Source organism: Dendrobates tinctorius, unplaced genomic scaffold, assembly GCF_039654945.1.
Source record: "Dendrobates tinctorius isolate UK_male_01 unplaced genomic scaffold, ASM3965494v1 ptg000223l, whole genome shotgun sequence".
NCBI lineage: Eukaryota > Metazoa > Chordata > Amphibia > Anura > Dendrobatidae > Dendrobates > Dendrobates tinctorius.
The window spans coordinates 5761667-5787784 of NW_027361890.1; the positions used below are offsets into that span (position 1 = coordinate 5761667).

Consider the following 26118-nt stretch of genomic DNA (forward strand, 5'->3'; position numbering starts at 1 on the left):
CCTCAATCTTGGCTGGTTCTGGTCGCTGTTTCCCACTTCCCACCCAATGCCCTAAATGCTGAACCTCTGCTTTGCCCACGTGACACTTGTTTGGGTTCAGGGTGATTCCGGCCTGGTGGATCCTGTCCAATACTGTCTATAGGTGATTTAGATGCTCTTCCCATGTCGCACTGTAGATGGCGATGTCGTCCAGGTAGGCACAAGCATAGTCCTGGAGACCATCCAGAAGCCGGTCAGCCAGCCTTTGGAAGGTCGCCGGGGCATTCTTCATCCCAAATGGCATAACTCGAAACTGGAATAAGCCGAACGGGGTGACAAATGCCGATTTCGGAATAGCGTCAGGACTAAGGGGAATCTGCCAGTAGCCTTTGCATAGATCGATGGTGGTCAAATACTTTGCCCCCGCCGGCCGGTCTAACAACTCATCCACACGCGGCATGGGGTATGCATCCGTCACTGTTTTCTCATTGAGCTTACGATAGTCTACACAAAACCGTGTAGTCCCATCCTTCTTGGGCACTAACACTACGGGGGATGCCCAGGGACTGACTCTTCAATGACCCCTTAACGCAACATCTCTTGTATCTCTTGTCGCATCCCCTCTCGTACAGACTCAGGGACGCGGAAGGGGTTTTGTCGCAGGGGGTCTGATCCTGGGTCTCAACCTTGTGTTGTGCCAGACGAGTGTACCCCGGTCTCTCTGAAAACATCCTCTGTCGCAGCCTCAACAACGCCTCCGCCTGCTGTCTCTTCCGGGGGCCTAGGTCTTCACCCAAGTGTACCTGGTCCCATGTTTTAGACGGAGTGCTTTCCCCTAAGACATCCGTCAAGGGAAGTTCGGCTAAATCCTCTACTTCAGGTGCACAGATGGCCACTACCTCTTCAGGGCGCTCCCAGTAGGGCTTCAGCATATTCACGTGGAACATGCGGATAACCCTGGGGTCGTCACAATCGGCGACATTATAGGTTGTGTCGGCTATTTTCCCCACTACCTGGTAGGGCTCCTGCCATGCAACTTGAAACTTATTTTGCTTAGTGGGCTCTAACACCAGGACCTTCTGTCCTATTTCCAAAGTGCGCTCTCTGGCCCTCCGATCGTACCATATGCGCTGGCGCCGCTGGGTCGCCTGCATGTTCTCATGTACAGCCTGAGTCAGCTCCTGTAGGCGGTCACGGAATTCCAGCACATAGGGTACAATAGGTACCCCTTCTATGAGGCCCTCCCCTTCCCAGTGTTCCAGCACTAAGTCTAGGGGTCCCCTTACCCGTCTCCCGTATACCAGCTCGAACGGGGAGAACCCCGTGGATTCTTGGGGCACCTCCCGATAGGCAAACAGGAGGTGTGGCAAGAATTTCTGCCAGTCCCTGTAGGTCCTGGTAAAAGTCCCAATGAGCTGTTTTAATGTCCCATTAAAGCGTTCACACAACCCATTGGTTTGCGGGTGGTACGGGGCGCTTCTAATGGACTTTATGCTGCACAGCTTCCATAGTTGGTTGGTCACCTCTGCTGTAAACTGGGTACCCAGGTCCGAGATAATCTCCCGGGGAAATCCAGCCCGTGAGAAAACCTTGAGCAGGGCGGCCGCCAACGTCTCTGCCAGTATGTTAGGTAACGCAACCGCCTCTGGATACCGTGTGGCATAATCTACCACGGTCAATATATATTTTCCCGGACGGACTGGGTTTGGCTAACGGCCCTATCAGATTGACCGCTACTCGGCTAAATGGTTCCTCCACAATGGGGAGGGGGCATAATTTGGCCTTGCATCGATCCCCCCTCTTGCCAATGCACTGACAACTGTCACAGGTCTGGCAGTACTGACGAACATCATAGGTTACCCCCGGCCAAAAGAAGTTTTGTGTCAGACGATGCTTGGTGCGACTGACGCCGAAGTGCCCGGCCAAGGGTATATCATGAGAGATTCGCAGTAGCTCCTGCCTATACTTCTTGGGAACTACCAGCTGTTGTTTTATAGTGGGGCTCGTCCCTGTGTGGTGCTGCTCTGTGATCCGGTAGAGGAGTCCCTGCTTCCATACAAACTGTTCCCCTTCCAGTACTCCTCTCCCCTCCTGTGCCTTCCCACGAAATCCCTCTAATGAAGGATCCTCAAGTAACTCCCTCTTAAATTCATCTGGGGTGGCTCAAGAAATGTGTCGGGCTATGGGAATACGTGCAGGGCTGGGATGTCTTACCTGGGCCTCCTCTGAGTGTGATTCCGCCTCCACAGCTCGAGCTTGTCTCCTGGTGGTCACAGGATAGGTCTCAGCCAGAGGGGCCACCGAGAATGCAGACAACATGGGCCCCAAGTCATTTCCCAGCAAGACGTCTGCACGCAAATCCTCCATCAAGCCGACCTCAACAAGGCCATCCCCGACTCCCCAGTTCAGGTGAATCCTGGCAGTGGGTAGTCGATGTATAGCTCCACCTGCTACACGGACTGCCACTGTCCAGTCCGTCTTCTCTTGGTCCCGGACGAGATGAGGCTTCACAAGGGTCAAAGTTGCTCCGGAATCTCTTAGTCCCTGCATCCGTTTCCCATTAACCCACACGACCTTTCGATGCTGTTCTCGATTATCTGCCCGGGCTGCCTGCACGGGGTCTACTTCATGGAGCACTTCCTCCATCTCTTCCACCCCTTGGTTAGTCGTAGCCCCCAATGCCGGGTCAGCTTCGCCTTGGTAGCAGTGTACAACAGCCCGGCTGAAGGTAGCTGTTCCCATCTTTGGCCACTGGGTATGCTGAGTCCGGTTGGGGCATTGTCTTTGCAGGTGGCCCAGCTGACGGCAGGTGTGGCATCGCGCCCCAGGGGGACTGTGGTAGGCTGGGTTTCTAGCTGGTCCCCCTACAATCTTCGGAGGTTTGTGGCCCTCCAGGTCAATGGGCAGGCCCCTAGTGACCACCTTTGATCCGGAGAACTGCGGCCTCCTGGCATCATGATGTTCATCGGCCAGACGAGCGGCTTCCTCAAGAGTCGTTGGCCGCCTGTCCCGAAGCCATTCCTGTGTCTCGGGGTTTAGTCCATTAAAGAATCGTTCTAACAGGAAGAGCTGGAGGACGTCCTCCTTAGTGGCTGCTTGGCTCCCTTGTACCCACTGTATCAGTGACCGCCGTAATTTAAAGGCCCATTCAGCGTGGGTATCGGTTACGCATTTTATAAGTCCGCGGAACTTTTGGCGATAGGCCTCTGGTGTCAGCGCATACCGGGTCAAGATCACGTCTTTGATCCGCTCATAGCCAATACAGTCCTCATCAGGTACCGTGCGATAGGCGTCCGCTGCCCGGCCTGTCAGCTTGCTGGCCAGAATCTGAAACCGATCCTCCGGCTTCACTTGATGAAGGGCACACTGCCGCTCAAAGTCCTGCAGAAAGCTATCAATGTCTTCCTCTGCCTCCCCCAACTGTCGGAAGGCATTATACTGGATCTTTTTGTGGCTTACTGTTGAAGGTACCTGCTCGAAGGCCAGAGCTCCCCCTGCGCGCTGGCTCTCCTCTCTGCCATCTCCATCTTGGCCAGCTCCACTTTGGTCCGCTCTGCCATCACCATCTTGGCTAGCTCTATCCTGGTCCGCTCGGCCATCTTTTCCTTCAGATCAGTACGCACATCAGCCATCACCTCTCGTGTGATCTCTACTGCAGGGTTCGGGCCATAGAACGCCAGTCTGTTCTTTACCTCCCTCTGGAATTCGGTCTCCTCCACGTTCACATTGGGGGGGCGCTGCACTGTCGTGTTCCATGATGGCTGCTATCAAATCCTCTTTTGTTTTGTTGCTGGCGATCAACCCTCGGGCTTCCACCAGATCTTTTAATGTAGTCCTCTTTAACTTCTGGTAGTTATTTTCCATTCATTCCTTCCCTCCTGTAGAAGGGGTATCAAATCCCGCTGTCTGCCACCAGTGTAACGGGGTCTACCAAGCTGGGGTACCTCTTTCAGTACCACCCCGTGTTTTTGGAGGTCCGCTCTGCGTTGGCTGGAGTCTGAATGAATGACGCTGGTTGGAATCCCTGGGTTACATGGGCGAATATAAAAGATCACTGCTTCTCCATGTATTTCCAGTCTGACAACACTTTACTCACAGGACACAGAATTTATCACACAGATACAGAGGGCAGGCCAATAGAAAAGCGGCAGGCCAGACATGCATTACAAAAGCCGCAGGTGGCCGGAGCCTGCCGATGTTTACTGTGGAAATTACAAAGGTGGGGGAGGGCGGACAAAAGGGGAATGCTGATGCATTAGGGACATGCATCTCACATAGAACCTATTATCCATACATATAACTGCACAACATATTCTGGGTGCTGAGTGGCTCTGTAACACGTAACAATAAGAAATAATGGTTTTGCACCTCTTCTTGGGTTAGATTGGTGACCCTTAATATAGGGTTTTCTTTGTCTCTCGGCATTTCACCTAGCATTTCATTTTCCACCGTGAATACCGTGGAGAAGAAGGTGTTTAGTATATTAGCTTTTTCCTCATCATCTACACCCATACTTTCCTCACAATTTTTTAATGAGCCTACACTTTCACTTTTGATTCTTTTACTTTTGATATAGTTGAAGAACAGATTGGGATTAGTTTTACTCTCCTTAGCAATGTGTTTCTCTGTTTCCTTTTTGGCAGCTTTAATTATTTTTTTAGATTAAGAATTTTTCTCCTTATAGTTTTTTAGAGCTTCAACTGTGCCATCCGGCTTTAGTAGTTTAAATGCTTTCTTTTACTGGTAATTGCCCCTCTTACTTTTTTGTTTAGCCACATTGGGTTTTTCCTATTTCTTGTCCTTTTATTCCCACAAGCTATAAACCGCTTACAGTGCCTATTAAGGATGTTCTTAAACATTTCCCATTTATTTTCTGTATTCTTATTTCTGAGGACATTGTCCCAGTCAACCAGATTAAGGGCATCTCTAAGCTGGACAAGCTTTGCCTTCCTAAAGTTCAGTGTTTTTGTGACTCCCTGACAAGTCCGCCTAGCGAAAGACAAGTGAAACTGTACAATATTGTGGTCGCTATTTCCTAGATGCCCAACAACCTGCAGATTTGTTATTCTGTCAGGTCTGTTAGATAGTATTAGGTCTAAAAGTGCTGCTCCTCTGGTTGGATTCTGCACCAATTGTGAAAGATAATTATTCTTGGCTATTAGCAGAAACCTGTTGCCTTTATGGGTTTCACAGGTCTCTGTTTCCCAGTGAATAGCCGGGTAAAGTCCTCCATAACAAGGACCTCATTATGGGTTGCAGCTTCATCTCTCTGCCTTAGTAGTAAACTTTCCATGATTTCTGCTATATTTGGGGGTTTGTAACAGACCCCAAAGAGAATTTTGTTACTATTTTTCCCTCCATCTATTTCGACCCATATGAACTCGACATCCTCATTCCCTTCGCTAATATCTTCCCTTAAAGTTGACTTTAGACAAGACTTTACATAAAGACAAACCCCTCCTCCTCTCCGATTTTTACGATCCTTTCTAAACAGACTGTAACCCTGTAAGTTAACTGCCCAGTCACAGCTTTCATCTAACCATGTCTCGGTTATTCCCACTATGTCATAGTTACCTGTAGATATTTCTGCAGGGGAAAAAAAAACCCACAAATTTGAAAGGGTTTTTCTTCAGAAATGGCAGGAAAAAACTGTGTGAAGGAAGTCTAAATTCATTTTCCAAGCATATAAATCATACTCATTTGCTCACATGTGTTTTGGGTAACTGAATTAAAAATACAATGGAATAAGGAAACCAAAAAGCAGAGGGCACCATTCAGCCTAAATATGCCCTTCCACCATATATAACAATACTGCTTTACCTGGCTGTCAGCCCATGTTTCCTTGTTTGCCCAGTCCTTGTGGGTGCGGATATACCACCACTGGATTTCCAGTGAGTACGGGATGTCGCCACTGCCACGGAAAGAACATGCCATCTCCACATCTTCTCCAGGGTGTGCACTAACATCTTGTGGGATTTCCGTGAATAAAGCTGAAATAGGAAAAAAATGGCAGCAATGCTTTCAACCAGTTTGGGTCACATTATACTTCCAAATAGGTTAATAATAGACTAAAGTCAGAAGCTAAAATCTCCGTAGCTGAGGTACAACATGCAGGTTACTCTACCTAATACCCAAATATCTGCAGATATACAACCAGAGTATCTAATCTACGCATAACAGCTGAAGAGACAAAGGTTATTACCAAAAGAGGTACAGTTGATTCCCTAATGAGGAAAACCAAAAAATTACAGCCTACCCCTAGCCAATAGAGCAAATAATACCGTGTCCTTCCTTATAGGAAAAATGGGTGAAATGACAATTTGCCTCTATTAGAGTTTGCGCTGTTCATGGTCACATCTCATAATGGTAATGTAGTTGGGGGTCAACCAAAAACATCTACAAAAGCTATTTCAAGGGCAGAACCGGACTGGGGCTGAATCTCAGCCCTGGCATTTGAGAGCACATTTGTGTGGTTAAAGCACCACTCCAGCGTTATTTTTCAGCGCTAGAGTGGTGCTGCTAATCTAAGGTCCCAAACCATAGTATTACATCCATCACTGTCTTTACCTTTTATCGGCACTGCTCCGGTCAGGTGTCGTCATTTTGTGACAGCAACTCCTGACTGACAGGAATTCAGCGGTAAGAGTCACAAGCTCTCATTGTAAGTCTATGACAGCCAGAATGAGACTTTCATAGACTTACTTCAAAAAGTGACCTTTTTTTGAAGCAGCATTCATCCAACAGCCATCTAATGTTTATGGCTGGCCTTAGTGCCAGGAACAGCAGTACCATGAGAAGCAACATCTGCAATCAATGTCTTCGGCAGGGGCGGACATGTTACTGGTGCAATCTGTGAGGCTGCACAGGGGCCCAAGAGGTAAGGTGGCCAATTTCTACCTCCAAAACAGATGCAATTGTGCATTTTTAAGATTTTAAGAATTTAGATTGTGAGCCCCATCAGGGACAGTGATGATAATGTGTGCAAACTGTAAAGCGCTGCGGAATGTGTTAGCGCTATATAAAAAGATTATTATTATTATTATTATTAATAAGATCTCTTGGGCTGCATAGGGCCCATATTGTTCTTGCACAAGGGACTTTTTCTGTCTGTGTGGTCCGGGGTATATAAAAGCCATTTACAGAATTTGCGAGGTTTAACTTTTTCACTGCCTACCTAAAAACATTGTTTTCTCAGTCAGCTGTAATGAGGCAATGGAGAAGTTAACCTACCCTGTCTTGAGCAAATATATTTTATTACCACAGTACTGTGATAAGGGACTGTTCATTGACAAGAGAGCAACACATCTTCAAAGTGCAGGACTTGCCTTTGACTGTCTACCTTCAATATATCCCCAAAGACAGAAAAAAAGCCCTCTATTCACCCGCCAGAATATGGCGGGGCTGGGAGTCTGTAGTCCTAGCAGATGGAAGCAAAAGCGGGAACTACTGCATGCTCCTGAGTCCTTTGAAACTGGCAGTCTCAGCCGGCTCTTGCTAGGCTGGCTGTGCGCAGCAAGTGGTGATGCAGACTGACTGTCAGTGTGGCCGCTGGTGCGTCCTTCCGCCTTCAGAGTAGGAGGAAAAGGACGTCACATGGGAAAGCGGGTGGAAGTAGAACACAGTGCTAGAGTTGATCCCTTCACAGGGATCTAAATATTAAATAATTGGAAGGACTTGTGGAGTGCTTCTGTAGGGAGGCCGAGTGGCCCACTGATGGTACCAGCCCATCTGGCATTTGTCAGAATTGGCGGATGGCCAGTCCAGCCCTATCAAGGGTAAGGTATATACTCTCATGGGATGACTACAAATGGAGACACCAGATCTATCTAGAGATGTGAATGAACAGGAGTCACTGGGTACAGGTTTGGCACTATGTAAAAATAAGGGACATTTTTTTAATGCAGACTGTAGTAGAGATAGCAGTTTTCAGGACTTTGTTCATAGTAACAACTTGGCGGTAGTTTTACTCAAGGGTCACCATCTTCTGGCTTAGATGGTTAACGCCCAAATATTTTTTTCTCCAACACAGAAAAGTGGATTTTTGTGTGAAACTATCCGCAACCAGCTTTATTTTTTTCATACATGGGAAAGCAATTTATATCACAGTGAAAAAAAAGAAAATCTAGGCTGTCGGGTAACTAACACTGCAGCATCCTTACTGCCCAGCACCGCCGACACAGCTGGTCCTTAGCAGGTTTCACTCACACAGACTACGAGTGCCTGCTCTCCTCAAAATGGGTATCCCTCTGTGAAATAGCTCACATCTTATCTCAGTCGGCTCCAAATGAGCGTAATTAGCCAAAGACTGTATAGATCTAGTGGGAGCGCATTCTTCTCTTCCCTTTACAGGAAGGAGGCCTAATCCAAGATTTCCATGAAAGGCGTTTGCCTCAGCAGCACAATGTACTAGCTGCCTTGCTACGATATATTATATACACCCAATATTTTTTATATATTATGGTATATAATTACTGAACATAAATGATTTAATGTTGAATGTGACCAAATTACTACAATAGGATTTTGACCGTCTAGACATTAGATTTCTGTTGGCAGAATCTCAGAATTTCAATAAAATCAGTAAGTCTCATGAAAATTGGGCTGCCCGTCAAAACATTGATCAAAATAGGAAAGAGCACGGCTGGATTTTCCTGCCTTATCCTACTGTTTTCCCCAAAGATTTAAGGTTCAAACGTGTCTGACGGCTTCTTCGATCTCGCTTCGATGTACGCTTTTATTATGGGAGCTGCGGCTGAACATACGGCATTCTAACATGTATTTGGAGAGCCATGAAAGATAACTCATTGAGGCCCATTAAACATACTGGTTGTATATGAAACAGTAGCATCTGCTAAATTAAAATGATCATAGACTGACCAACAACACTGGATCATTTCTATTAATGTCACACAAAGTGTTATGACCGCCACCGGCTATAGGCAGGGGAAACAACAAGATTCACTGTAAAGCTTAATGGCCACTTTTTAGCTTTAGTAAGTCATTTCTAGCTGGTGTAGCATTTGTGCCCATACTGTATAAGTATTTCTGCTGCAATAAGCATATCATTACAGCGGTACTAATTTTACATTTGCTGCGGCGCACCACCCTGCCCTACCACATTCATGGTAACCACAGCTTACCCATGCATGACTACATGGCATACTAATTCGGTTTGCTACAACAGTGTGTTAATATCGGATTTGCCCAGAATGTATTGATTTCATCATTATATGGATGATGCATATTGGTCTTAACACCCCCATTTCCCCTACCCACCTGTCTTCCATAACATCCTTCTCCCATCTTCTCCTCTCCCCTCTGTTATCCCCCCTGTCTCTAGCTCCTTAGCTGTAGTATTTAGTTTCCCTTCAAGGGCGGCAGCGCACCATCTGTCAACAGGGCCATAAAAAGCTGATACATGCAGAGGGGGAACAGCCTGCAGCATGGGGAGTAGGGGAGAGCGATAGATGGAGGGAGCGATACAGAGAGAGCGGGAGTGATGGAGACCAAAGTATAACTGTCTGCAGAGCAGTAAAGCAACAGATCAAACATTATACCCTGCAATATCCCAAGCAGGTGGTGAGGTGACAGCGGCAGATTAATAGTGTGCAGCATATAGGGAAAGGGTTAAGGTAAAGAAAAGGGGGGTGCAGAGTTTACCGAAAGGGTTTGTAATGGAAAGAAGATAAAACACTAATCTTGCAATTCGCTCAAATTCTATCCAGGGAATTTGTTAGGATGCAGATACGCTCGTTTCCTAATCAGCCTAACTAGAAAGGGCTGCCATTCTCCAGACAAATGTGAAAAATGCTCTGTCATCAGGTGACATTAATTTTAAGCTTGCTTACGAATTATCATTCTCGGCAACACATCCTCCTGTGTTTGCAAAACGATGTTGGGACATCATTTTGCCTGCCCTTTCTGCCTCGTTTCTGTCGCCAGGCGACACCGCGATCTCGTTGCAGGTGACACGGGTCAACAGTTCTAGTTTTTTTGTTTTCTGAGACTTGCAGTCCCATCCATACTTGGACACATAGAGTTAACTACTGTGTAGTTTGGGTGGGACCGCAAGCTATTTAAGATCCTGAAATCCTGCTGTCCACTGCCAATTATATTCTGGACAGTCCTGACATTTGGCTATTCTCTTTCTTTACGATTTTGTCCTTACCTGGACCTCCTAATTATGACCCAACTATTGCCACTCTTCTGTGGAAACAATCCAGTGGACCCAGTTTTAAGTCCAGATCCCTGTACAAGGCAGGTGTTCCTCTGGAATCTGGCAGTCTGTCCAAGGTGGCCATTTTGAGATTATGGCCTCTGACAGACGTAACAGATGTGGTGCCGAGAATAATGTCAGACTAGACTCTGTGTGCACAGAATGACCGTACTGTGCACATGGAAGTGCAAGGGAGTACTCTAATGGCCCAAGCCTTTACTATTGATATTCAAGTCCTTTGGCACTGGTGGAGATGGAATGATAGCTACGGTAATACCATTGTCCTGTCTCCATGTATCTGCAGTACATCACTTGTTTACATCAGGCAATGTTCTGCCAATAACCATGATTATAAAAATCACCACACCTGATGAAAATAAAACCTTTTTCTATTTCATCAGATGGCTGCCGGTCTGTTTATACGGGCTGATAAATGAGAACGAACTTTCCCCAAGAACGGTCACTCCCCAATTATCAGCCCGTCTAAATGGACCTGTCGGCAGGGTTCAGTGCGCACATACCTTTAGCCGAGCTCTCACCTCACCACATATATGTTTATAGCACAAGTAGATTAATTGATTTATTAAAGAGATGTATACAACGCTTTTTGTTTCTCCATGGCTGCAAATATTTGCTAACTTGTTTTAAATCTGATGTCAATAGCCAGCTCTGGAGCATGCTGTACTTTATCCTTCCTTGCCCTAAAGGGGTTGTCCACTTTGGACAATCCTTACTTGTTAGATGGCTCCTTTGATGATAAACATATTGCAGTATGACCCCTAATGATCAGCTATAACTGGATAAGAACAAAATAACAAGTGTTCATTTCCCCTGCAGCACGGCCATTAGAGGAGCACAAAACATAGAAAATGCTCAAAGATAATAAAAATACTCCAGCGCGCCGCTGATTGATCTCGTCCTTACAGTTGATCCTATTTTATACTACAAGTAAAACTGAGAAATATATAAAATAAATTTTTTTCTGTGACCTAGGAACCAAATCCACTTTTCCTCCGCCTCTTCACTATACTGTGTAAGGTTGTAAAATAACTAGCTGCAGCAGGAGCCTCCCCCCACCCCAGAGAATTACTTAAGCTTAAGTATTGAGCACCTGAGAACTAGAACCAAGTCTCATAAAAACAGTAACTATTGGGTCTAGTGCTCAAGTTATTTTACAGATTCTCCCTGGAGATCCAAGGATTCCTGGCCTTGGTGCTATATGTGTATGCAATGTTTTCCAAGATGCATCTGTTTCTTGCCTCCACGACGTATCATTGTGTTGACACTTGCTAGAAGGGTTATGGCGGGTAGTGGTTTGTAGAAAAGGCCTCGTCCAGGCTCTCAGTCATGGCTGAAGTAGAGTCTGCAGCTGCAATCAGCTTTTAGTCCTTTTAATAACTGGAGACCGCAGCCTGTGCCCGTTGATGTATAGCCGAATAAAAACTCGTGTGATTGTTTGCCGGCCCTAGTTTTGTGCCAGTGTGTCCCTGATAAAAGTGCATGCGTCATGAAAAGAGAAAAGATGGAAGTTTACCTTAATAGTAAATGAAAAACAAAAAAAACATAAAAATGGGAAAACTGAAGGAGTTTTTGAGAATTACTATAATGCATCAAGACAGGCAAAGAAAAGCTTGACAAAAACAGAAAACAAGCCATAAAGAAAGGTAATGAGCAGAAGAGAATGGCAGAGGTTGAGGGTGAAAGCATTGTGAGGCAGATGGAGAATAAGATGAAGTAAGGGGGAAGCGGTAAAGGTTGGCGAGGCAGAGGGGAGATTAAGGAAGCTAGACAGGAGGAAAGAGAGAGAAGGAAGGTGAAGGAGAGGGGAGAGCGCACCTCAGAGCAGCAGCCGGAAGATTGGAAGAGACAGCTACGGAATTACATATCCAGGGAGATTTAGAGGAAAAAAACAATGTGACAGGAGAACAGAGACAGAAGCGGGTCCATGCAGGCACTTCACAACCTATTACTAAGAGGGACTGCTCATGAAAGGAAGGGATGGAATAAGAAAAAGGAGCGATGAAGAAAGCGATCTAAACACAAGAACAAGGGAAGGAGAAATACAAAAAAAGAGACCATGTAATTAGGCTGAAGGGGGACGGAGAAAATGTCATTTAAAGCCAGGGCAGGTCACAGCCTTCAATGAGCCGCCTTGCCTCATATGTCCAGGCTTTCATTTTATTTCTAGATCATCACTAATAATGACTTAAGAGTTCATTCCTTGGGTTCCCAATTATGTGATCATTATAAACAATATTGTGTGCCTGCATTTTTTTTTTTTTTTTTAGATAAATGACATTGATAGGAAAGAGAAAATATCATGGAGAATCCACACAGGTGATCCATTCTAGTCACATGTTTATATGCCAATAAGCTCATGCCTACAGGTTCCCACGGGACGGACCCTGGTTACATGTGAAACCATATCTGAGAAATGTGTTTTCATACCTCAGTGATATGTAGTCCATTGCCAGTCTGCAGAGAGAACGCAATTATACTACCCACAGCTGTCTGAGGGGATGGGAGTCGGAAAAAAGTGGGCACAGAGCTGGCTTATATTAATGGCAGCCCTACCCCAAAAAATATAGGGGGGGGGGGGGTCTCATGGTAACACAGGCAGTAAATAATCAATTTTGATCATGCTGTTTTCATAGATTCTTGGTATTTATGGCTGTCAGGACAGGGTCAGGTCAGTTCAGTAAGCTGTAGGAGCCACGAGCAGGTTGATTCCAGTTCTGTCCGGTTGTTTTTGGCGCATTTTTTATGCATTTTCATTGGTGGAGTCAGAAAAAAACGGAAAGAATTTCGCTATAAGAGGCCCACTTCATCTATTGAGAAGAGAAGAAGATCCGACCCTCCCCCAAATTTTATTGTTATTCGTTGTCGTGTTATTCCATTTGAGGGAAATTCACCCAGCTCTCTGGCTGGACTGGTTGATTTGAGGATTATTTATTGATATTCTATTAATTTATTATAAAGTTCATTTTGGTTACCCTGAATAAACATCATGGCCATTTTCTTCCATCAAATGTGTTTTTGTATTTATTGAGTATGTATGGGTTTTGTGTTACCATGGAATATTCCTCTATAAGATCTATCTTGTTAAAGGACGTCTGTAAGCACCAAATGACTGTTCAAACCAAGCCCAAGCACTCAGCGCACCCTTGTCGTGGCAGAGCAGTTCAGAGCACTTTTCCATCTACATGTTTCCATATATCTCCACCCATCTTTAGCTCCTGTAAAGTCAGAGATGTCAAACAAGAAATGGCGTAGATATATGGAAAACAAGTTAGATGGCAAGTTGCACTGAACTGGTCGCGCACGACAAAGGGGAACCGAGCATATTTGCTTGGATTCAACAGTAATTTTGTTGTGACTAAGGCTACTTTCACATTTGCGTTTTTTTGCACTGCGCACAGTGCGCATGGTTTGGGTGCTTTTTTTTAAAAAAACGCATGCTTTTTTTGCGCATACGTGCGCATTACCATGCGCATGTATTGCTCCCATAGACTATAATAGGTGTTTGGGTGTAAAAAAAACCGCATTGCGTGCGCATGCGTTTTTTGGGGCCAAGTCGGGCGCACAAAAAATGCAACAGGATGCATTTTGTGCGCCCGAGCACACACTACAAAAAACCGCATACAAACGCATGTGTATGCGCACCCATGTAAAAAAAGATAGGGGGAAAAAACGCATGCGTTTTTCTGCGCAAAAAAACAGTGCAAAAAAACGCAAGTGTGAAACCAGCCTAACTCACCTTAAATACAACTTACAGTAATATGTAACCACATTGTACCAGACTGAACATGCCCAATGGTCAGTATTATGTATTCTGGTGAATAAATGTTTTTACCATTGTACATTGGAATAGAATATAGAGAATAGAGTAAAATGTTAATGAAAGCAATGACGGACATTTGATAACAGTCCGAGGTCAGGACACATGCATTTAGAAGGCAATCGGGGGTTCATGTCTTACCCAAGTGCCTTGCAAACTATGGAATCACTCACAATATTATGGACAGAAGAAGTGGACAATTTGAGCCTATGGCACAGCACATTTTGTACATACAGGCTGCAGAAGTATGAATCCAGTACTGTAATTAAGTGATCTCAGACATTGAAAGTGGTATGTGTTATTTATAGGAATAAGAAAAAAACACAAGCACAATTATCGTAAGAAGCACAAAATGTGCAACTTTAGTGCTTTTGACTTCTTATGCCATCTGTGCTATCTTATGCCATCAGTGTCCAATAAAAACACTCCAGAAAACTTAATAAAAAAATCAGAAGAATGAGGAGTATATAATATGAAGATGCCTCTATTTATGTTATGTTACATTATTGTCGGACGAACCGGACGATATCGACAGGTTTGACAGATGGTCTGATGTGTAGCGGGGTACCAGCTAACTGATGGGTCAAGAGAGATGTCAATCAGGCATGTCCAATTTCGGACTTCCGATCGCATTGTTCGCCCAGAGATAAGCTGCCTGTCGATGTTTCAGTCGGAGGCTTTCTCATAGAAAACACAAAAGCGCTTGGCCAAACGAGCGCTCCTTTGTATGGGAGAACCAACTGAGATGGCCATCGGATGAACAAAGCTGACAGCCAACTAATCTGTATGGTCAACTTTAAGTTGGACTCTACTTAAGACCCTACTGCTGCAAGGCTACAGAGCTAATCATAAGCCATGAAGCTGCCTTATGGAACTGGATGCCAACAGATACAATTTTTAGACTTCGGGTGTAATTAATGGGGTTGTCTGGGCATGTAATATTCATGAACTATCAGGGTACCATGGGTTGGACCCCCAGAAATCTGATATTGATGATGTATTCTAAAGATAGGTCATCAATATTCTACTGACCTGGACAATGAACTTAAGCTCAGCACCAAGACGGGTCAAATATGGTCCCTAGACGAAAAGTTATGTATCAATTGCAGGCAAATCCCTATGGGTTCAATTTTGGGAGCTAAGGCATCCTAGTTTTCATGATGCCTGCGGAAGGGTGTATCCGTGCTCATTATTTATAAGGAATCATTCATACATCTGTATAGTTTCACATGGATCAACAGTGTGATGTACAGGAGAAGCTTTGTAATATATTATCCCTATGTGAAAATCACTGCTGGAACACTGATGGTAAAAACTGACACATGGACCAAATACTGATGAACCTTGGACCCAACACACTGATGACACGCCAAGGGTCCAAGGTTCATCAGTATTTGGTCCGTGTGTCAGTTTTACCATCAGTGTTTCATCAGTGATTTTCACGTATGGATAATAAATTACAAAGCTTCTCCTGCATTGCATTATTGATCCATGTCCTGCTTGATGCCATCTGTGTGCTCTCCTTGAATTTTCAGATCCATAGATTTGCATTTTTATCTGTGATGTCCTTAAAAAATGGACGTCTCCATGATTTTTTCATGGACACGTGATCTACAAAAAACAAGGACATGTGAACAGCCTCACAGACTATATTGGGTACATAAAAAACGGACGTCTGAGTGAGACCTGGCATTGAGGACCTAGAACCTGTACAGATTTTCTCAGTGTGCATTTTCACACCTTCTACAATATAAGTAATAACATCAATTACTGTACATTAAAAAATAAACCTGTAAACAAATTGTCAGTAATGTTTAACTATGATCTAGATTAATTCCGAACCCTCATGAATTTTAGAAATTAAAGTAAAAAAAAAAAAAAAATAAAATAAAGTCATTGGAACTACAAATGGGAAGCAAAAAAACAACTTGGAGGATAAACACATTAGACAGAATCTGGGAAAAGAGCTAAAACATCATTACACTGACTAAATGTGCCATAATGGAGCATGGAGCCAATGCTGCCCTTCCAGGAGATGGATTTTTTGTGCCACATGCAGGGTCTCAGTCGCTGGTAAGTAATTAACATAATACCGACATCCTCACACATTAATAAGAGATCAACATTGTCTATATACCCAAGAGCAACAGACATGGAGGGCGGTGGATGGGGAATGATTGATGATGGTCATACAGACAGGAAAAAGGAAGACACGAAAAAGAAAAGAATGAGGAATAAAGGTTGAGACAGACATAATGAGACAAGCTTCTCGCGCTTCACTGCAAGCATGACTTGCATCAGGATAAGAGCCTGTTTCGGAAATTTTGTTCTGTCGCCGAGTGTTCACTAGTTATGACCCCATGTTAGGGCATTATCTAAGCCACCTTCTAATGAGTCCCCCCCATGAGTGATAGAGAACCCCCTACAGGAACGTGAGTCTGATAACCCTCCTATCAGTGCTCCGCAAATGAGCCATCACAAGTTCATTAGGTTGCAGCGTCTTCCTTAATAGCCTGCTAATTAATATTTAGCTGTCTAATTAGCTTGCAGCGCCCAGATGTGAGTATTTTATAGAGACAGCCTGGACTTTCCATTCCAAATTAACTCTTAACTGTGCTGAAATCTCCTATACCCTCGCCCCCCCACTAAGGACAGATATCATATCATTCGTCTATTCTATCCACCGATATGCTCCTCACAGATTTTTATCATATTTGTCCCTGAATTATTGGAAGTAATGGGAAATAAGTAGGGAAATAAATATCTATTTTTATAACCAGTGAAATTTGCGTGTAAATTCAGGTGCCGTACGCAGACTCCCCTATGACCCAATGTTCCTCTAGTCTTAATCCAGATCTGGAATGAATTTTTGGTGCCTTATTTCTCTTGCTGGGATTCATTTCTGTTTTGGTGGAGAAAACTGATATGTATTGAGTCCTTGGTCAGTGGTAAAGCATACTAGATGAAAAGGGACACTGAAATAAGGTAAAAAAGATACTTTTATGATACATCCATGTATTAACATGCATATTATGCACCAGCAAAAAGTCATAGTCATAGGGGTGTAAGGTAGCGCTGTCATTCAGATAGGGGACACTCGCTTGGCAGCCAAATAATCAGATCCGGCACAGGTTTTCCATAAAAACAATCTCAGTCCATGCGGTTTACTCATGCATAATAAACCACCAAAGCAATAGAAAACAGCATAGCGTCCATGACAGAGCTTCACTCTGTCCAGCCTGTGGTCACACAGGTTATGCAATGTTCCATACGCAGGCTCTTCAGCCTCACAGTTATCTCTCCCGTCAGGGTTCCCTCATGGCTGCTTCAGCTCACTGCAGACGTCCATTCCCTCCAGGGAACTATCAGGCACGTGCAGCCATTAAACACAGCGTTCACTTGCTGTCAGGAAGACAGACCCATCTCTCTCAGACGGGACCTTCCAAAACGGACCAACCAGGTCCCAGCATTCACCTCATGTGACCTACCCTGGCCACCTTATATGGTCCATAGCCACGCCCACCGGATCACATGGCTATGACCTCATCACAGGTCCTTCAACCACTCATACACACTTTATAATGGCATTCTTAAACACACCCCCTGGGTGGGTTTGTAGGTAACTGGTCAGGCCCGTCTCACCAGTTACCTGGAGACTTCCCAAACGCCTTGAAACAGCACCTCAGCAGTATCACTGCTGATCAACATGAACACAAGTCTCCATCCCAAGGCCACCCACCTTGAGATACATAACGGTCAGTCAGTATTCTGCCACTCATCCTCTCTCCTGGGACATCCACACAGCGCCCCCTAGCGGACACAGTGGTCACTACACCACATACCTCCCCCCTCTGTTCAAACTTGTGGGGTTGAACACACATTACCCCAGGATCTTGAGACCGGGCACTCATTACACCTTGCCCCACAGGTCGAGAGAACCCTCTCCATCTGTCGTACGGCCTCATCCCTACGTTAGGCCTCCCCCGCCCCCAGCGGTCAGAATATCGGTCGTTGTCTTTGACCCTCCAGTCACGGTCTGTCTGCGTCATCAGACACTGTTTAGTCACCATCCTTTCTCTATCTAAGCATCTTGTAACAAATGGTACCCCACCACGTCTAAGTTTGCTTTTCAGTGCATTAACCTCACGGTTCATTGCGCCTGCTGTCTCTGTAACATCCTCCAGTTCACACTGTAATCTATGGTGCAACGCATTGGCACGTTGAGCCTCTTTCTCTGCTTCTTCCACCTGGCGTTTCAGCTGTTTCAGATGCACATTTCCCTCTGCCAGGTCTTTGTACTGCTCAGAACTACAACTTTCTTCATCCATTTGCCTTAGTAAAACCTTGTTTTTTCTCTGTACGACGTACTTGTTTCCTTGCAGATTGTCGCACTTTAGTTTCCGCATCAAGTTGTTCCTCCAGTTGTGCAACCTTTGCTTTCAACTCCTTATTCTGGTGATCTAATTGCTGACGGGCATTCTCGTTCTTCTGAGCATTACTACGTTTTGCATTCAGATCAGCATTCATCTGGTCAACCTGAAGTACGGCCTTTCTCAGCCTGTCATTGGCTAATTCAACGTTGCCTTGTTCTTCCTCCAATTCTTCTTCCAGCTGAACAATGCGAGACTCTAACCGCCTATTATCTTCCAAAGCCAGAGCATCTTTACCACTGTTGTTGGCAATCACATCAGCCAGTTCATCTCTTTCCTGCTGTGCTTGCCTTTTAAAATGCTCTGCAGCAGCAAGCTTCTCTTGCATATGGATCATCTCTGCTTCCATACTCTCCAGTTTCTTCTTGCCTTCACTCTGTTCATCACTCAGGCCTGGCAGCTGTAAGTCTTCGTCCCACTTCTTCTCCCACAGGAGACCTCTTACAGTTTCTGTGAGAACTCCTACCTCTTCTCTGAGGGACTTATTCAGACCTTGCCAGATGCCAGGTGACCTTTGAGCTCAAAGACTTCTTTCTCTAGCTCATCTAGTCTGTGCTCCCTCTCTCTCTCAGAGCCACAGTCACCCCTAGAGTCTGAGTCACGCCGATCATCCAAGAGAACCCTCCAGGTACCCTCTGACCGTGTGTCCACTCCAGTCATCTCATCTCATAGCCCACCATCTGTCATGTCACGAGACGTCAGGTCCGTAAGTTGGGCAGATGTACCCTTTCTTCCGGTCACTTCTACAACTGACCTGTCCAGCTTAGCAGGCGTCACCGTCACAATATCTGCTAACCCAACAGTGGGAACGTCTCCATCCCCCTGCCATATATCAAACAAGACAAAGTCCCGGCCCCTCTCCAAGGTATGCACTAAGTTTGGTAGCATACTACCACCTTGATAGTTAACCCCCCCTGTCATCTCAATCAGGACTCTGTCCACCGTATAATTCACAATGACCCCGTGGTCACAGCGAACTCTGACGTTTTTCTCAGTCAGAGATAAAACGAGCGGAGTTCCTGTCAGTCACCTGACTCTTTGAGTCCAACCTCCCAGAGACTCCTTCCCAGTGTAGCATCACGGTACACACCTGTGGCCCGTCGTTATCTGGAAAATACATGCCGAACTCCTCAAAAGACATACACACCCACTGCGGTTCCCCAGACATGTCTACTGAGGTACCCAGTGTTGCCCCGTTTGCAAACTCGGCCCCTTTCTGAACCACCATCCCAATATGGGCCAACGCCTCCCTCTGGGACTCCACCCATTTTTGGGTTACCACCCCTTTCTGGGTCAATCCGGCCCCTTTCTGGACCACCCCGATTTGTGTCACTGCCCCCTTCTGGGAGTCCACCCCCTTTTGGGCTACCACCCCGATTTGGACCACCGCCCCCTTTCGGAATTTCCTTATGTCCGTTTTACTGGTCTCCTTAGACCGCAGTTCACACAACACAGTTTATGTCTCTTACGATATCACACAAGTCCTTGCTGGCACCACCACAGCTCCTGCTGTCACCGATCACCGACACCTCCGGCTGCCGTTCACACACAGCTGCTGGTGTCACCTTCGTAACTCCGCCGAGTTACCGGAAGCCGCTTGTCCCCTTCGTAACCCCGCCGAGTTACAGCAAGCCGCTTGTCACCTTCTTAACTCTCCTGAGCCACCACAAGCTAAGTTGAGAAAAGAGAAAAAAAAAAAACACACTACACAAAACTCACGTGTCCTGTCTGTGTGCTATTCAGGATGTTCCGTCTCCGCCTGAGACCGTCCAACACACAGGGCACACCGGGTGCTATTCAGGGAGCCGACCCTCCTCCCAGGGTTTCCCAACACACCGGCCTCACCAGGTCCAGGGGCTCAGCGGGTGCTCTTCAGGACATCCATCTCCTCCTGAGACTGCCCAACACTCACGCCTCACCAGGTCCAAGGTCATACCACGTGCTCCAGGGATCCGATTCTTCTTCCAGAACCTCCCAACACTGACCCTCCAGGACCTTGCTCACTGAACCCTCCAGGTACAGTCTTTCCCACTGACCCAGGTCAGTACAACACGAACACCTGTCCATTACTTGTGTCGGCCACACAGGTTCTCGGGTACCTCATATCCACAGAGGCACCCTAGCAATCACCAGTCTCTTTCTCTGACCCCGGTCAGTACAACACGGCTTTCACGACCGTCACCTGCTGGCCGTGCAGGTTCTCGGACCCCTCTACCGCAGAGGTGTCCTATAAGTCTTTTCCACTGACCCCGGTCAATATATCACACGGCTTTCAAGACCGTCAGCCATCCTGGCTCAGTGTTGCCAGCACGGCAACATGTGCTTTTGGAAATCGTTGCCCTTAGCAACCGAATTTTGCAGTCCTCTTCCGTTGCTCCTAGCAACAAGGCTACAGCATTTCCCTTTGCATTTCTCCACCAATTGTAAGGTAGCGCTATCATTCAGATAGGGGACACTCGCTTGGCAGCCAAATAAACCCGTGCCGGATCTGATTTCCGTAAAGCAATCTCAGTCCATGCGGTTTATTCATGCATCATAAACCATCAAAGCAATAGAAAACAGCATAGCGTCCATGACAGAGCTTCACTCTGTCCAGCCAGTGGTCACACAGGTTATGCAATGTTCCATACGCAGGCTCTTCAGCCTCACAGTAATCTCACCCGTCAGGGTTCCGTCATGCCTGCTTCAGCTCACTGCAGACGTCCATTCCCACCAGGGAACTATCAGGCACGTGCAGCCATTAAACACAGCATTCACTTGCTGTCAGGAAGACAGCCCCATCTCTCTCAGATGGGACCTTCCATACCGGACCCACCGGGTCCCAGCATTCACTCTATGTGACCTACCCTGGCCACCTTATATGGTCTGTAGCCATGCCCACCGGGTCACATGGCTATGACCTCATCACAGATCCTTCAACCACTCATACACACTTTATAATAGCGTTCTTAAACCAACCCCCTGGGTGGATTTGTAGGTAACTGGTTCCACCCGTCTCACCAGTTACCTGGAGACTTCCCAAACACCTTGAAACAGCACCTCAGCAGTGTCACTGCTGATCAACATACACACAAGTCACCATCCCAAGGCCACCCACCTTGAGATACATAACGGTCATTCAGTATTCTGCCACTCATCCTCTCTCCTGGGACATCCACACAGCGCCCCCTAGCGGACACAGTGGTCACTACACCACAGGGGGCATAAGCCAAGATGGTCAGACCCAGCTCAGTGCTAATTAAAACACATGCCCGGTTTATATTTCTTTTTGTGCCTCCTTTTTTAATCTTTGTAAAATTTTGGGGCTTTTTTGGCCACTTTTATTGGTTTTGTGCCATTTTTACACCGGATTTCTCAGACCTCTTCATTTTGTAGGTTTGCTTGTCAATTTGGGCATATTTTTCATTATCCAGCTCATTTAGGCTACATCAATATTTGAGACTTTTCAAAACATCTCAATATTTTTGCACCCCAGTATCACAGTGAAGTACAAAAACCATCTAATCTCTGTATCTGATGCAACATTTTAAAGATTATTGAATGAGTACAACAAATTTATACTTAAAAAGGCCCCCAAAAAGACAAAACAAACAAGCATAAGAAAAAAGATCAAACAACATGCCCCATTTCAAACAAGAACAACACAAAAAAAAAACCTTAAGTGCTATTCTCAAGTTTGAAAGTTATTGATGGGACCTGTACCAATCCCAAGAACGGGGGCCCTGAGAATCCCCATGTGAACATGAAAATGGACTCGTCGATCATGCGCACTGCCACTCCATTCAATCTTAATGGGACCATAGGGGGAGCACTGAACTTGGCTGGTCTTCGGCACTCCCATGAGAAGAGAATGAATGGAGCAGCAGTGCACATGATTGACCTCCAGTTCAGAGCCCTTGTTCTTGGGATTTTTGGGGGTCCCAGCAGTTGGATCTCAGCTATCAAGAAGTTTGTTCTTGGGATTGTTGGGGTGTAAGGGGTGTACTGGGATCATGTGATGCTCCATTCCCTTTCCTCATACATTGCCTTGTATATAAAGATACTATTTATCTGTATATATATTGTTACCTTATAATGCTGCTAGAATATATATGACCTATTGTATTTTAGGAAGAGTGTAGTAACCTTATTAGAGAACTAGATGGGGCATGATAGTAAACTCAGGATAGGAATACTTATTTAGGAGGAGCAGGTTATAGCAGTAGGGCCTTAGAGCCCGTGCAGTGCGGTTGCCTCCGCAATGTTCAAAGCGAGAAGCCCAGCCGTCCAGGGACAGAAGGGTAGCAGTGGCAGCAGCAGTGGGAACAGAAGCTGTAGGAAAAGCAAGGAACGCAGGTCACTCAACATGTGGCAGCTTACTTCATGGACAGATGCCCTCTTGTCTGGGGCGAAACGGACGAGGGAACTCCTGAACGTAGTAAAGATGAACAGGGAGGACGCTGCGGTACCGGATAGAACGGTACGACCCGGGCACCCACTGGAAGACGTAGGGAAGAGTACAGGGAAAGGGAAGGTTGTGAACTGTATGAAACCCTATACTGATGCTGTATCTGATATGGATGTGCTGCGAAAGGAAAGAAGTAAAGCTAATTGTTTACAGTTGAAATTGGACTGTGTCTCTGTGCGCAATTGTATGGAGGGGGTCTTCAGAACTCAGAGGTGACCCTGAATGTGTAGAGAGCAGAGAGGCAAGTACACTGACAAAAGGACATTGCTTGTATGTGACAGGAGACCAGGGTGCGAAGGAGCCACTAGTCTTAAGGGCCTGTCACACTAAGCGATATCGCTAGCAATATCGCTATAAAGTCACTGGTTTTTGTAACATTATAGCGATATTGCTAGCGATATCGCTATGTCTGATACTTCCCTCCGACCGCTCCCCCGCTGACTATCGCTGATTGCGCGAGAACGTCCTGTACCGTTTCTCGTTGTCAGCTTCCTGCTGAGCTTCCTGCTGTGGAGACGAGCGACGCGTGGACGCGGGCGGGAGGACGTCAGGATCGCCTCGTCTGACAGGTAAGTAGCGACCCCCGACCCCTGCTATGTCGCTGGTGAGATCTGCCTGTGTGGCAGCTCACTAGCGACCACCTAGCGATGCACCAGCGATCCTGACCGCGTCATATTGCTGGTCGGGATCGCTGGTGCATGGCTAAGTGTAACAGTACCTTAAGTCACGACCACAGCGCTCCCTCACAGGGTGTCCCAGCAGTTGGATCTCGGCTATCAACAAGTTTGTTGCCGGCATTGTTGAGGGTCCCAGCAGTTGGATCTTGGCTATCAAGAAGTTATCACTTTTATTAGGGGTTCTATGGGAGATTTAAAGTATTTTTACAGTATCATTTTTCTGTTTAATGCCATTGCTAGTCACTTTTTAGCCAAGGTCACACGCCCATATGAAAAAATTGGCTGAATTTTATCAAACAAACTCAGACAATTTTTTTCCTCATTTGTCATCCGTTTGCAATCCGAATGCAATCTGTTTTTTTTTTTTTTTGTTTTTTTTTTTTTTACAGGAGCAGCTATATAAAAAAGGTTCAAGACTAAATGGTTTAGCCTTCAACAATGGTAGCTGCATATGGAATGCGATTTTTTTTTTTGCACACCTATAGCCTTGAATTAACAAGTCTCACCCAACACATGAAAAAAACCTAGTGCATACCTCACTGAATAACCTTAGCCTAAATGCTGTCCATATGCTGCACGTTTTTCCATGGACAGCACTTACATGGTCGAGTGAGTTTAGCCTTTAAAGCAACAATCCAGCAGTTGTTGTTGGTTTTTTTTTTATAGTCTTCACCTTCTATCATCGCTGCTCCCCAGCTTTTTGTGACCTGCCGGATCACTTCAGTGTTTGCTGGTGAGCTGAAGGTCACTTTTCCATGCTAGCCTATGGTAACCTCGTTATGGCTCTCACAGACTTACATTGAGAGCTTGTGACCGTCACTTCTGGCCAGTCAGAAGTTGTGGTCACAAGATGGCAGACCGGGGCTGGAGCAGCGCCAATAGAAGGTGAAGACGGCGGTGGGTAAGTATAAGACTAGGGGCAGGGACCTTAGAGTAGAAGCACCACTCCAGCACTGTAAAAAGAACAATGCTGGATTGGTGGTTTAAGGCATACTTACGTGGTTTAGTCATTGCTACTTTTATTGGTGGATGTGTTAATGGTGAGAAGGTTGGGTGCTTGGCATTGTACTAAAAGGGTCCAAGTTATGGACATTTTGGAAGGTAGTCTTAAAGGGAGCCTGTCACCAGGAATAACGCTGTTAACCTGCAGATATGCAGTTAATATGCAGGTTAACAGCGTTATTATGGTTTCCGGCGACTGCTCGCAGCCGAGTGCAAAGGGGAGAAAATGATCTTTATTACCACCACCAGCATTCGGTATTGAGTCATGGGGGCGGCACTGTGGGTTCAGTCACCACTCAGAGTATACAGAACGGCTGCTGTAACTGAGCCCCTGGCTCTGACTGACAGCCGGCTGCAATGTAGAGCCAGTGTCAGTAAGGGCCAGTTACAGCGGCCACTCTGTATACTCAGAGGGGTGACTGAACCCACAGCACCACCCCATGACTGAATACCAAATGCTGGCGGGGAGAATAAAGATCATTTTCTCGCTGCTGCATTCGTCTGTGTGCAGGCGCTGGGCAGCATCATAATGCTGTAACAGCATTATTCCTGGTGACAGGTTCCCTTTAGTTTCACCATAATTCCTCACTTTTTTGGGAACACTGGCACAGTTCAGCGTAATCAGCCCCAGTCCAAACACCAACCAAGTTACAATCTGCCATATTCAGTATCTCACAAAAGTGAGTACACCCCTCACATTTTTGTAAATATTTTATTATAACTTTTCATGGGACAATACTGAGGATATGACACTTTGATATAATGTAAGTAGGCAGTGTACAGCTTGTATAACAGTGTAAATTTGGTGCCCTCTAAATAACTCAACACACAGCCATTAAAGGGAATCTGTCACCCTTTTTTTGGACTATGAGCTGCCGGCATCGACATCAGGGGCTTATCTACAGCACTCTGTAATGCTATAGATAAGCCCCCCGATGTAACCTGAAAGATAAGAGAAAAGAGTTAGATTATACTCACCGCGGCGTCTGGTCCGGTCCGATGGATGTTGTGGTCCGGCTCCTCCCATCTTCATACGATGCCGTCCTCTTCTTTCCTTCCTGTCGTGGCTCCGGCGCAGGCGCACTTCTCTGCCCTGTTGAGGGCAGTGCAGAGTCCTGCAGTGCGCAGGCGCCGGGAGAGGTCAGGCGCCTGCGCACTGCAGTATTCTGCTCTGCCCTCAACAGGGCAGAGCAGTGCGCCTGAGCCACGACAGGAAGGGAAGAAGTGGACGGCATCGTATGAAGATGGGAGGCACCGGACCGCAACACCCATCGGACCAAGAACGGACCGCCACCCCCCGGTGAGTATAATATAACTCGTTTTTCTTATCTTTCAGGTTACATCAGCATTACAGAATGCTGTAGATAAGCCCCTGATGTCGATGCCGGCAGCTCATAGTCCAAAAAAAGGGTGACAGATTCCCTTTAATGTCTAAACCGCTGGCAATAAAAGTGAGTTCACCTCTAAGTGAAAATGACCAAATTGTGCCCATTGGCCATTTCCCTCCCTGGTGTCATGTGACTCATTAC

At 46.0% G+C, this 26118-nt stretch overlaps 1 protein-coding gene across 2 annotated transcripts in view; it reads right to left on the reverse strand.

Annotated features, from left to right (window-relative positions):
- VSTM2L (V-set and transmembrane domain containing 2 like) overlaps positions 1–26118 on the reverse strand; it is a 126507-nt gene that overhangs the window by 46919 nt on the left and 53470 nt on the right. For both annotated transcript variants that reach the window (XM_073555274.1, XM_073555273.1), the window contains exon 2: positions 5800–5969. In XM_073555274.1, coding sequence (XP_073411375.1) covers positions 5800–5969 — 170 coding nt within the window. The remainder of the gene's footprint in view (positions 1–5799; positions 5970–26118) is intronic.